Here is a 14,188-nt window from a genome sequence, read left to right on the forward strand (position 1 = left end):
CTTGACAACCAGATAGTTACAAAATAAACAATTCCTACAAGATTTACATTGCACTATCTCAGTTTCAATCATTTTCAATTCGAAGTTATAAGTAATTGGCATTTTCACCTTACATACTAAGTAAAACACTTCATAAATACTTTTTAAAGCTTTGAAAAAACTATTTAAAACATTTAAAATGAGAACTACATTTATGTGTTTCTTAATAAAATAGCAAGGATATAAGCTATTGTAATAATGTAAACAAAAAGTCAAGCCTTTATTAGGCAGTTACAATAGTTATTGATATATAGTATTTTTTTTCTGAAGAGTTTTTTGAGTTCCCTGATTAGGAAAAATTACTTTTTTCCCCGTTTACCAGTCTTTCATTACTGAGAGGACCTCAGTGTCAACCAAGATGCAAATGTAGCATTGTGGGAGATAGAGAGGAGAAAACTGGGAAGAGGACTGAGAGCATTAGTCTTAACCTTGGGATTAATTCCGGGGCTAATGCAAAAGAGGGGAAGGCCATCCTCTATTTTCTCCCTAGCACAGGCCTGGTAAAGTGCAGTGTAAGGGGTCACAGAACCCCACTTGGTCAGCCGTGGTGGAGGAGAGAGCCTGCTGTCTTCTGACTCTGGAAGGTCTTGTCTTTGCCGAGCACCTTCCTGCCCAAGTCTTTTATTCTCAGTGCAGCCAGCGCCCTGGTGGCTTGATTTAGAGTAAATGATTCAGTGTCCGTTAAACACATTCCCGTGGTGGTGATTTGTGGTATTGAGAAGACAGACGCGTCCTATACAGAACAAAAATATCTACCTCTAAAGATACAGAAAGCTTTGTAAGTGGATAATAACGCAGGATATATATGTATATGTGCACGTTAGCCTGTTTCCTTTCTGTTCCTTATATAAGTTCTCCACCTAAAACTTGCTTCCTCCTCCATACCTGCCACAGCGTATCCAATTTGCCTACCCTATTTGGGGCTGCACAGCTCTTCCTCACCATCGGCTGGGGAGCTGTGGCTTCTGCCAACACCGCGTCAGCCCCGCGCGCGCCAAGGAAATGCCAAGGGTGCGCAGGCAGGGAGAGTAAAGAAAACGCCCCTCTCCAGCTGGCCACCTCCCCGTGGAACTCGGAACTCACTAGTCATCCCGGGCTCCCACCTCCGAACACAGGGCAAACTCGGCCCAGAGACCAGGCTCAAGGACCGGAGGGCTGGGCGGCTGAAGGCAAGATGAGGGAGCGGCGCGTCCCGCAGTCCTGCAAGCCTCCTGCCACCTCCAGGGCTGTGGTCACCGCCTCGCCATCTGCCCCTTGTACCCCTAGCCGAATGCTCCGAGCAGGGCGCTAACAGCTCCCACTCCCAAGTCGCAGTGTCCCCAACTCCCACTCCCCCAGTCCCCTGCGCCCTCCGCCTCCCCTCTCGCCACTGCAGCTGGTGCAGCGACTTGGCGATTCCAAGGACTCCCAGACACTCTCCCGGCACAGGCTGCATCTGGTTGATCTCGGTGCACAGCACACTGCTCAGCCCGCGCCGCCCCCGCCAGACGTCGGGGACCGCCTGAGCATCTCCTCGGCGCTGGCACTCGGTGCGCAGGCGGGGGGCGGGAGGAGAGGCGGGGTGGAGGGGAGTTCCTGATTCCCCAGCGGACCCTGGAAGTTGTCCTTAAAAATATATCTCGCCAGCCGGAGGCTGAGCAGCAACCTCGTCAGAGAAGCATGTGGACTGGCTCGTCGGGTCCCCTAAGTGCTCTGTGGCTGTCGTCGCTGCCAGAGAACCCCTTAACCGGCCGCAGGAGTCCACGCGGGGCGAGGAGCGGGGACGCGCGTCCTCTGCTCACTGCTGGCCGCTTCTTCGGGAGGTGGCAGTCAGTGTTGCTGCTGAGGAGCCGGACCGCCTTTCCACCGCTGGTCGGTCGCCTGGTGAGAAGTTGAGACTCTGCACCTCCCTCCCGGACACACATGGCTTGTTACCTGGTCATCAGTTCGAGACATCTCAGCAATGGGCACTACCGGGGCATTAAAGGAGTCTTCAGAGGGCCCCTCTGCAAGAACGGATCTCCCTCTCCGGTAACCTGCGCACACACTCACACCCACACACCCACACTTGTGGTCAAAATCAATATAAACGAAAAAAGATATGGTCCTGGTACATTGAGTGGGTGGAAGATAACTGCCTTACCCAGAGGAATATTGTCTATTAATACAGTTTATTGATGGGCCGTTACACAGAGTGTGTGTGTGTGGGTGGGGGTGATGTTTACATGTGCATTTCAACAGTTATTAGCATCTGTAGTGCTATGGACGCAAATACGTACTGAATGCAGTTAACTGAGGCTGGGAGGCAGAGGGGGAGGACTGTGAAGGTAGTTCCCGTGTGCTGTATCAAGTTGTGAATCTGCTGATGTGGGCAGTGCAGAAAGTTTGAGTGGCACTTTATAACCAAGCTCTGTCAAGTCAGCAGTTGGGATTAGTGTAATAACGCTACTGTTACTTTATAAGAAAATAAACGCAAAGATTTTGCATCAAGGTACTGGCAAGAGGAAAGGTGTTGGATGTGGAAACTTGATCAAATCTAAGGCTTAACCATGTAGGTTCCATGTAGAGAACCAATGTCAGTTCTTTATGGAAAGCCAGAGAGTTCTTCGTGGAAATATGAATTGGAGAGTTTGTTGTTATCAACAAATGTATTTACATGCAATTTGAGTGATTACTACATAGTAAACTGTTCTATTTGGTTTACTATTTGATTTATTCTAGTATTTTTTGTAAAAATAATTTTGACTAGAATCTATGACTTTAATGTATTATTAATTTATTCATTAGCACACACTACATATAGACTAATGTTTTAAGGATTCAGATGTGTTTCAAGAAAAAATATGTGTCGTGACATATTCTAAAAAGTTGTGGATTGCTAGTGACTAAATGTCTAAACAACAATTTTTCCAGTTTAATGTAAAAACCAGCGTTTTAAGCCTTTATGATATAAAGAAGGAAAACTTAAGTTGCCTGATATTTATTTATTTTTTGTACTTTCCATCATGGTATAATGCTTCATTAGCATGAATTATTCAAAACTGTAACATGTTATTAAGACGTTTGATTGAGTGCTATATCTATGTGTGATTTTCATGAGAATTCAAATCAGAGAAAGTACCCAAAGATCACTAGGACTCCTAATTATAACCCAGTAGCGCCTCACATGCTTTTATGCATGGAAAAAGTGGGCTGTCACAATCTCCGTACCCCCAGCTGCTATATGGTACTGACTCAGAGTGGTGGATGGAATATGCTGTTTGTATTGACATTTACAATTAAATTCACAGGATTAGAAGTCAGGGAGAGTTTAGCTGAATAAAGCCCACATTCAATCCTGAGCAGCTGGTCAGAATCCTTCCTATTTTTAAAGATTGGAAGGATTCTCAGTATTGGAGTTTCCGGAGTCTTAGCCAACCACTTTAATGTTTAACACCCCACCATGTCAGAATCTTCCTTATAGCAAATGTAAATTATTCAAGTTCTTTTCTCAAGCTCATTTTGTCTTGAAAAAAAATCTATACCTTTCTCATAGGTGTTATTTTTTCAACCCTTAATAACCTCTGTGGCTATCTTCCCAAACCTTCTCTTTGGTGATGCAAATCTGAATTGGGTACTGTGTTGTAGTACATGTGTCTTACTAGTTCACAGGGTAAAGGAAGAATCACTTCCTAGTTTTTACATTGTTTTGTTTTATTTAAGTTGGTTAGAATATGATGTTAATCTTCCAAAATCTAACAAGTTTGCAGAGGAAATTTCTGTCACATAGCCCAAAAGTGTCCTGCTTCCCCCACTATAGTCACTGACCTCCCAGGAGCCTGACTGACCACAGGGCCTGGACAGTTGACTGTGAATGTGGGAAAACAGCCCACATGCCTCATGGTTTTGCTGGCTGATAAGGTGCTCACACCCACTATTCTTATTAACTATTAAGAACTATTCTTATTAACACTGGGCTGGGTTTTACTCAAATACAAACATTTACTTTTAACCAAGAGCTATACTTAAACCCACTGGGTTGTTCTATCCAATATTTACACATTTGAGTTAAATTAAATTACATTTGCATCATTTAAAAATATCTAAATTAGTACAAATATATAGTTTCTAAACCTTATTTATTGTGTCTCCTTTTACATTTTGCTATGGAATTGGAATGACTTTTTCAAGGTTTGAATAGTTTCTCACCTAAGGTGAACAGTGTGTAAAAAGTTAATGTTTATTCATTCTGTCTTGGACAGGTTATTAGACAAGTCAGAATTGTCTTCATATTACATAACACACAGTCTTTCTCCCTAAAATAAATTGTTCACTATATTCTGTATCATAGATCTTTGGGCATTAAAGCTATAGTTTCCTGGTGTACATGAGTTTAAGTTTGCCTTCTTCACTAATGAGTTCTGAAGCATGAAACTAAAAACTCTGGTTATACGTCATTTCTTTTTTATCATCAGCATACACATTCCCTAACCTCTCAGGTTAACACCAATTTATTGATTTTCTTCACAAGCATAAATATTAAACTCTTAGACCCACAAGATAAATTTACTATTTCTTAAAACATATAGCTATTTTTATAATAGGTTCCCCCCCCAAAAAATTTAGTGCCCATAGTGGTTTCAAATTGACCTTTATATCAATGGCATTAATTATTTTGACTCACTGGGACTCAGTTTACATTGGACTATGGATTGGGGATATTATTAGTTGATTTATTTCACTCTCACTAAGTTCTATAATACTTTAGTTTTGGTTCTTACTCTTTGATGCTAAGAGTAAGATATTTTAATCCACTTTTTTGCTTTAGTAGATCTGTTTAAAAGTAGCATGTAACACTATTGAATGACATCGTTTTGTAACTTGGTTATAGAAAGGAGAAAACCTATAATACTTTTTTGATGTAATAAGAGTGAGTTTCTTCTTTTGGAGTTATGATATAAATCTAATATGATTTTAATATTTTAATGTCATGTAGATATAATTCTTCAGTTATAAGTTTAAAGTAGTTGTATACACTTGTCACGTTCAAATCACATGCCTGCAGAATCTGAACACATGATATTTAACTGAGAGTACAAAAGGGAATGCGTGTATGTGTGTATATACACACACATTATATGTATAATTTCAAAGGATTTAGACAACCTTGAATGATTATGTGGAATTCTCATAATAGATACCTAATAGGATACTTGAGAAGTAAATAAAGCGTTTTCTCCCAGACAATTTTCGCAGATCAGCAAACTGAAAATCCTAGAGTGAAATTTAGCTCCTGTCTTCAAAGTAAAAACATGCAAATGTCTTATCTGTTGCATCTCTCTCTTTTTTGGAAATTTGGTATAAAAAACAGCATACTGCCTTACATACTAATTAGAATGTGAATAATTGATTAGAGATAGTTTATGTTACTTTAAATCCAAGGGTAAAGAAAAGAAAAACGACAGCAAGTATGGCATAGTGTTTAATGGTAGTCTCTAATTTTAGAAAACAAATTTGCATCCTACCACATTTTAGGATATTTACATCCTTCCCTATCAGAACTCTACAAGTACGACTAAGTGCTGCCTTTTAAAATCACTGCGAGATGCACGCACAGATGTATAGATACACATGCAGTTATCCATGCTCAAACGTAAGTTAACATATACATTACTTTATAAACTTTTTTTACCATCAAATATGTTGAAGGTAAAACTTTGTTGCAATAAGTGTAGTATTCATTTAGAAAACAGTCTACAGGTGAATTCGTTTCTCTGTCAACTTCTAAGTTCTTCTTTTACCATATTTGAATTTAAGAAAACAAGTAACATCCTTTATGTAGTATCAAAAATATATTTGAATAGATTCTTGGTTGTTTTATGTAATGAGAAATGCTCAAATTTAGATTTGAGTATGGTTCATTTTAGTTTAACCTGTATGTGGTTAATAGTAAGACTATTATTCAAGATATCTATTGACTAGATGTTAATAATAATCATAGCTGTAGAGCTTATCTGAGGGACATGTTAAGCTTATTTCTGCTCTTCTGAAGCTTAGATACACAGAGACTTCTTAAGAAGTGCTTGTTCCCGAAAGCACTGTCCACAAATATCTGTTTCTGGAAATGCCTGTTGCTTCCCCCTAAAATATTAGATGTGAAGGAAACTATTGGGATTTTCATATGAGTAACAGATCAGGGTCCTTGGATTTTTGTTGTTGTTTTGTTTAGTTTAGTGATTTTTATCCTGTTATATATCTGAATAGACAGCTTAATAAAAGGAGGTGGCACACAAATATTTAATTTTAAATTTTTATTTATTTTTCTTTTTTTTAGGTGTACACTTCTATAATATATCTTCTGCACATTGTGTTATGTGTTCACCACCCCAAGTCAAGCTTCCTTTTATCGACATCTACCCCCTCTTTACCTCTACTACCTCCCACAAACAAGCATTTTAAATGGGCTAAACATTTTATAAAGCTCCCTCTTGAAAATTACAAATTTATGTGTATAAATGAAAGTTCTAGAGTAGATTATTTTAAGGGTGCATCAATTCAGAGAACGCCCTAAATGAGGAAATGAGTACAGTTACAACCTTGTTTTTTCCTAATGTCTATGATCTTCAATTGTATATATTTTCACTGTGCTTAATAAGTACATGTTAAACACATCCCAAATGCTCTCAAACTGATGCACTATTCATCTGCCAAAAATAATTATGAAGATATGCTCTCCCGTAGAGGAGTCACCTGCCTCCTGTTCTTTAATTCATGAATGCATAATACTGCCTTTCATATTGAAACTTTTAGATATTTTCAATAAAGAAGACTCAGTTACAATTCTTATAATACATGTTTTCTTTATTATGTCAAATATTGTATTAAATAACCTCCTTTCTTCTTACTGCCTTCTTACTGCCTTTTCAACCCTTTCTTCTTTCCCCCAACTGATTTCAGAAACTTGGAGTTGGCATTATGCTTTTGAAAATAAGTGCCAATTTTCTATGGCTTAAATTTATTTTTATCTGACTTTTGAAAGTTTGCATGAAAAAAAGAATCAAACGAGTTTTTGAGTGCATTATGACTTTAATTATATTACATTTATTTCATAATTAAAGTTGACTTATCAAATACCGTGATTTGTTTTTTCTGGGCATATAATTAAGATAACCTCCATTTTAGGTTCTGGCCATAATTTAAAAACAAAATACAAATAAAAGATTGACCTCACATGTGGCTAAATGGGGATTATATTTAACATAGAACTCAGTAATTTATAGTTTTAAAAAACTTGGTGTTAGTTGTAACCGTGAAATCTTTGTTGTATAATACCTATGCACAAAGACACATATTTTTATTGTTAAGTATTAACAGAGTTTGAAATGTCAGTAGGTTCATGGATGTATTGAGAGCAAGAAGGAAGAAGAGAAATATGTATTTCAAATAACTTTATGAAGTGCAGTTCAGTATAAATTTGGTTTATTCAGCATATACATTGTCAGAATAATTCTTTAGTGTATATTTACATATTTTGTAGACAATAATTTGAATCAAAGATGAAATAAAAATGCTACTTTGCTCAAAAATACCATAATCTTTATGATAAGCAACAGCCTTTTGTAGACAGGTTTTATAAATCAGGCTTACTCAGTAGACAAGATCTGGAGAAAGAAATGAAGTATTTGGTATATTTTCATAAAAAAGTATGGTTATGATGATAATAGGAATATACCAATCACCAAGTTCCATAGTCTCTCTCACATTAGAAGAAGCACTTACTTAAAGACTTGAAAAGAAACTCTGGAAAGATGAACACATCATACCTTACACAGTATTCTCAGTTGCCACTTACACATTGTTAGCTTATTGGAGACAAAAATGTGAAGGAATATTACATAGTATTTGAAATGGAGAAGAGCAGCGCTGACTGGTGTGGCTCACTTGGGCCTCATCCTGCAAAGCAAAAGGTCGCCAGTTTGATGGTTTGGTTTTCTGTCAGAGCCCATAGCTGGCTTGCTGGCCTGGTCCCCAGGTAGGGAAGTGTGCAAGAGGCAACCAATAGAGGTTTCTCTTTCACACATGGATGATTCTCTCCCTTTTTTCCCCTCACTCTAAGAATAAATAAAATCTTTAAGAAAATAAAATGGAGAAGAGCTTTTAATGATATTCACTAATGATCTTACTTTTCCTGAGAAGGACCTGATAACATGCATTGAACTAAACTCTTCTTGCATTCATATCTGACACCTAAACTCTAAATACATACTTCTGAAAAACTGATAATATACTTTTTCTTCATGGATAAAGAGAGCTAGATAGTTAAGTGTTTTTCTTTCTTGGGCTGGCAGGAAACCCAAGATAAAGCTGTGGCCTGAAAAAGTGCTGAAGATTGATGTTGGCCTTTACAGCAACATCAGGTTCCTGCCCTGTGCATCTCCTATTCTGACACTACCTCTTATTTTAATTTTATTTTCCACGGCTCTCTTTCTTTTAAACTCACATTTTACTGTTTTGATGTTTGAAGTTTCTTTTGGATAACTGAGGTCTATTTGTGAAAGCAAGGCAGGCCATAAATAAATAATAAAATGTAGAACGTCTAAATATAGGGGTGCCATGCAGGACTTTGTGCTGGACAGTTTGGGGAATGATTCATGGGGAGTATTCATTTTGTTTGCTTATAGCAAGTAACATTAGGGCTGCCAATTTTTTGCTTTGAAAATTGGAAAATTCCCTTTGGCAAATTTTATTTCACTTTTGTGTGGGTGTTAAGAGGCAGAATATATCTTATTTTTAAATAAATACTGCCAGTTTTTTAAACACAATCTTTGGCCTCCCTCTTATCCTTCTTACCAGTTATTCTTATTCCTTTCATTAACACGATTATCAATTTTTTAATATCTTTTTTTGGTTTATGCATAAGTATTGGGATATTCTTTTAACTCCAGAGGTATAAACCCTCGCAAATGGTGAGAAACAGTCCATTCTGCCTGTCCCCCAACCCAAGGATACATGTTCCTTCTCTGTTTACCATTCCCGTCTCACTTTTGTCTCCAGCTCACAGTTTGCAGCTTCCCCCAGGTCTCCATTCAGAACGTGCACCTTCCAGTGCTCCCCCCTGCTCTTCTTTCCACAGCCGTTACTCAGCAGCACTACTTGTTCCATCTACCTCCCCATTAACAAATATAGTCAGCAACCCCCACGTGTCCTTTCCAAATTTTCATTTTGCTATGAATAATTATATTTCTTAATATCTTCTTACCAAGCAAAGGCTATATTCATTTCCTCCTTGTGAATGAAATAAATTTCATATTCTTAACAGGAAATAACCATTGGACCCCTGTTTCAATGATAAAGAGGGTGGAGGCTCCACTGAAGTCAGACCCTCCCTGTTGATTTGCTTCATCTGATTGTGATGTCAACAGAGATGGAGGTGGCTATATTAATTACATTCAAGTTGTCTGAAAATGCTCCAAGCCCTTGGGTGGTATTGAAGATTCTGCATGATCCAGTCTCCACCTACATCTTCAGTTTTAACTCCCTTTATTCTTCTGTCTGATCCTGTGCCCCAGCCATACTGAGCTACTTTCAGATCTTGGTTACAGTGGGTGTTTATAGACCTTTCTGTCATTGCATATGCTGTTTCCTCTGTCACATACCTCTTTTCGCCTTTATTTGTTGGGTCATGCTTACAGACTCCTGAAAGAGTTGGTTCCTCACGTGACTCCACACTAGTTTCTTATCTTGGGCCAAGTGCTTCTCTTGCAGGGTTCTGCCACATCCATTGCCTGCTTTGATTACCACTGAACTGTGTGTTTACTGGTCTCTATTTCACCATAAGCTGTGAGATCCTTTGAATCATGTCTGCTGTTACCCTTCTATTCCCAAAGCTGAACATGGCTTCTGGTTTATTATTGATTTTAGTAGAAAACAAAAGGATTTCAAAAAATTTTTTCATTGACATAAATATGTGCTATTTAGACCTACTGGTAGTTCCATTAAGAAAACTTTTTCTTTGAGAAAATTTTTCCCCAAGTTGGTTAGTCAGAATCTTCCAGAGTGCAGACTGTTCTACTGCTGGATTAAGAGGTCAGTATTTTCATGGTGATGCTCCCCACTTTTATATCTACTGAGATCACTTGGTCAATTTCTTCAAGTGTAATTTAATATGTACTTCCTGTTAATCCAAATTGCAGAGTGCTTTATCCCATGTAACCATTTCAGGACATATTTTGTTAAAGGCTGCAAGAGACTGAAGATTGGTTATATATAAATGGATGAAATTCATACATGAGTTAGTTAAGTCATAATTTTTATCAGCACATTTAACAGTTCTGAGAAATGAATTTTAAGTCAGGAACTTGGTCATTCCCTTGCTCTTCAGTAGTGTGTAGTAAGGAGATAAAAAAGTGGTAATAAACCCTTTCTTTCTCTCATTGTTTCCCTTGCCCTCTCCTTCTTTATCTACATTTTTATTTCTCTTTCTCTTTCAAAAGACAGAGAGGGAATAATTCCCTCATCAGAGGTTACTATTGCCTGAATTTAGTTGCATACTTTCCAGCAAAGTCTTGTTAGCTCTTGTCCTTTCTTGGATCAGTTGGATGTGCCATTGTTCACAGAAGAGTCTGGAATTCTTCTAAATGATGACTTTTAGCTAAAATATCCAGCCATATACAGTAGACATACAGAGTGACAGGGTTTCTTGGAGTGAAGAATCAGGTTTTTGTATACTCAGTTTCTTAATACAAATAATTTTTATAGTTGTTAACAGGTATTTGATTGTTTTGCTTTGTTTATAGGATACAAACTTTGAAAGGGCCCTTGGCAATCTAGTTTGGCTTCCTACTATATACTTTTTAATATATCACAATAGAATAAAGATTCCTTATAGATATCCACATTATAATCCTTACAACTGATGAATCATTTACATGGCTAAGGGGAGTTTGCAGATGTGAGAGAATTAAGGAGGTTGAGAAGATTCTCTTGGATTATGCAGGTGGGCACAGTGTAATCACAAGAGTCCTTAAAGAGGGAGGCAGAAGTGTCAGAGTAAGAAAGAGCTTTGAAGATGTTGTGATGCTGGCTTTGAAGATAGAGGAGGCCAAGGAATGCAGGTGACTTCTTGAAGCTGGAAAAGGCAAGTAAATGGTTTCTCCCTTAGAGTGTCTAGAAAAATCATAGCCCTGCTAACACCTTTATTATATTCTGGAAAGACTTCTCACTTAAGAGCTAGCAATAATAAATTTGAATTCTTTATTTTAGCAGTTTTAAAATTTATTTTTCAATTACAGTCGACATACAATGTTATAATATTTTCAAGTTACAACATAGAGGTTAGACATTTATATCAATTACAAAGTGATCCATCACTAAGTCTAGTACCCACCTGATGCCATACATAGTTATTACAGTTTTTAATTTTTTATTTTATTATACTTCCCCATTACCATTTATCCTCCCTATATCCTCCTTCACCTTCAGTTTTACTGACTATACGCCCTATACTGTAATTTATATCCCCATAGCTGTATTTATAACTGGCAATTTGCACTTCTTAATGTCTTTTACCATTTTCACCCATCCTTCCAAACTCTCTCTCATCTGTCGCCCATCAGTTTCTTCTTTGTACTTATAATTTTGTTTCTTTTTTGTTTATTTGCTTGTCTTGATTTATAGATTCCACATATAAGTGAGATCACATGGGATTTGTCTTTCTCTGAGTTATCACTTAGCGTAATACCCTCTAGGTCAATCTGTGCTGTTGCAAATAGCAAGATTTCATTCTTTATTATGGCCAAGTAGTATTCCATTGTATATATGTACCACCTCTTCTGTATCCATTCACCTATTGATAGGTACTTAGATTGCTTCCAGATCTTGGCTACTGTAAATAATGCTGAAGTGAACATTGTGGGACATAGTTCTTTTCAAATTAGTATTTTAGGTTTCTTAGGATAAATCCCCTGAAGTTCAATTGTTGGGCAATGTGGTAATTCTTTTTTTAGTTTTTTGAGAAACGTCTATGCTATTATAGCAGTTTTATACAGTCAGTCTTCATTTAGATTTATTCACATTTGTTTTTATTTTTGCATGCCTTCCCATTAAAACTTTGTTCAGCATTTTTTTTTTTAGTTTGGGTTTGCTAGTAAAACATTCCCTCTTTTTAAATTATCTGAAAATAATCTTTATTTCTTTTATTCTGATGGATATTTTTGTGGAATATGGAGTTCTAGTGTGACAGTTATTTTCTTTTAGCATTTTAAACATATTTCATTGTCTTCTGAATTCTATCTCCATGAGACATTATCTATCTTTCTTATTGATTGTTTGAAGATTGTCAGGGGTCAAGTTCTTAACATTTGTTTCTTTTGATTTCATTATTTTTATTCCTGGATACACACACACACATGCACACACATATAGTTTGGTGATTGTGGTGATTTTAGTAATTCTTAAATTTGTGGTTTATTATCTTTCTTTCATTTTGGAAAATTCTTTGTCAACATCTCATCAAATATTGTTCTTGCAACATTCTCTCTCTTCACTCTTTCTGGAAATTCTCTAACTGACATGTCAAACCTTTTCATTGAATCCTGTATGTCTTTTATGTTATTTCCCTTTGCTTTAGCTTTAGTATATTCTACTGACCAATTTTCCAATTTATACATTTTTCAGCTTTATTATATTTATGTACCTCTAGTTATTGTATTTTTCACTTTTATGATTTTCCTTTGATTTTTTCCAATGATTTCCAATGGTCATTTGAACCTTGTGATTATCCCTTCTAAATTTTTGTTTTAGTTGTTACTTTAAAACCTTGTCTAATAGTTCCAAAACTTAATCTCTACTGACGATTTTTTAATTTATTCTATTTTAAACCATCGGCATTTTTTTGGAAATTCAGTTTTGACTCCTGGTAAGTTGAATGATATAATCTTTTTAAATGTATTTTATTGATTATGCTATTATAGTTGTCCCATTTCTCTCCTTCATTCCCCTCCACCCTGCACACCCCCTGCCACCCACATTTCCCCACTTTAGTTCATGTCCATGTTGTTTGCTTAGTTTGCTTTTGTTTTAGGTGTGGTTGTTAATAACTGTGAGTTCGCTGTCCTTTCACTGTTCATCTTTTTATCTTCTTTTTCTTTCAAATGTTAAATGTACCTTTAACATTTCATATAATAAGGGCTTGGTGATGATGAACTCCTTGAACTTGACCTTATCTGAGAAGCATATTATCTGCCCTTCCATTCTAAATGAAAGATTTGCTGGATAGAGCAATCTTGGATGTAGGTCTTTGGATTTCATGACTTGGAATACCTCTTTCCAGCCCCTTCTTGCCTGTAAGGTCTCTTTTGAGAAATCAGCTGACAGTCTGATGGGGACTCCTTTGTAGGTGACTGTCCCCTTATCTCTTGCTGCTTCTAGGATTCTCTCCTTCATTTTAATCTTGGGTAATGTAATTATGATGTGCCTTGGTGTGTTCCTTCTTGGGTCCACCTTCTTTGGGACTTTCTGAGCTTCCTGGACTTCCTGGACCTCCTTTCTATTTCCCTTGCCAGATTGGGGAAGTTCTCCTTTATTATTTGTTCAAACAACTTTTTCACTTGTTGCTCTTCCTCTTCCCTTTCTGGTACCCCCATAATTCAGATGTTGGAACATTTAAAGGTGTCCTGGAGGTTCCTAAGCCTCTAATTTTTTTTGAATTCTTGTTTCTTCATTCTTTTCTGTTTGATTGTTTCTTTCTTCCTTTTGGTCTACTCCATTGATTTGAGTCCCAGTTTTCTTCCCATCACTATTGGTTCCCTGTGCATTTTGCTTTATTTCACTTAGTGTAGCCTTCATTTTTTCATCTAATTTGCAAACAAAATCAACGAATTCTGTGAGCATCCTGAACACCAGTGCTTTGAACTGTGCATCTGATAGGTTGGCTATCTGTTTATTGCTTAGTTGTATTTCTTGTGGAACTTCAATCTGTTTTTCCATTTGAACCATTTTTTTTGTCTTGTTGCACCTGTTACGTATGAGAGGCGGAGCCTTAGGTGTTCACCAGGGTGGGGCAACCTAGTTGGGGTTGTGATGCTGTATGTGGGGGCAGGGTCAGAGAGGTAACAATGGTGCTGGCTCTGCTCTCAGATTTTGGTTTCCTCTGCTACTTCCCACAAGCAAACTGGGCCCTGCTGGTGTTGAT

At 37.3% G+C, this 14,188-nt stretch overlaps 1 protein-coding gene across 1 annotated transcript in view; it reads left to right on the forward strand.

The window, feature by feature from the left end:
• The first annotated feature begins 1,941 nt into the window (after window positions 1–1,941).
• Window positions 1,942–14,188, forward strand: part of ZNF804B (zinc finger protein 804B) — a 478,055-nt gene continuing 465,808 nt past the window's right edge. The window contains exon 1 of the mRNA XM_037152435.2: window positions 1,942–2,049. Coding sequence (XP_037008330.2) covers window positions 1,942–2,049 — 108 coding nt within the window. The remainder of the gene's footprint in view (window positions 2,050–14,188) is intronic.

Source organism: Artibeus jamaicensis, unplaced genomic scaffold (assembly GCF_021234435.1).
Source record: "Artibeus jamaicensis isolate MK-2021 breed Jamaican fruit bat unplaced genomic scaffold, CSHL_Jam_final contig_787, whole genome shotgun sequence".
Taxonomy (NCBI): Eukaryota; Metazoa; Chordata; class Mammalia; order Chiroptera; family Phyllostomidae; genus Artibeus; species Artibeus jamaicensis.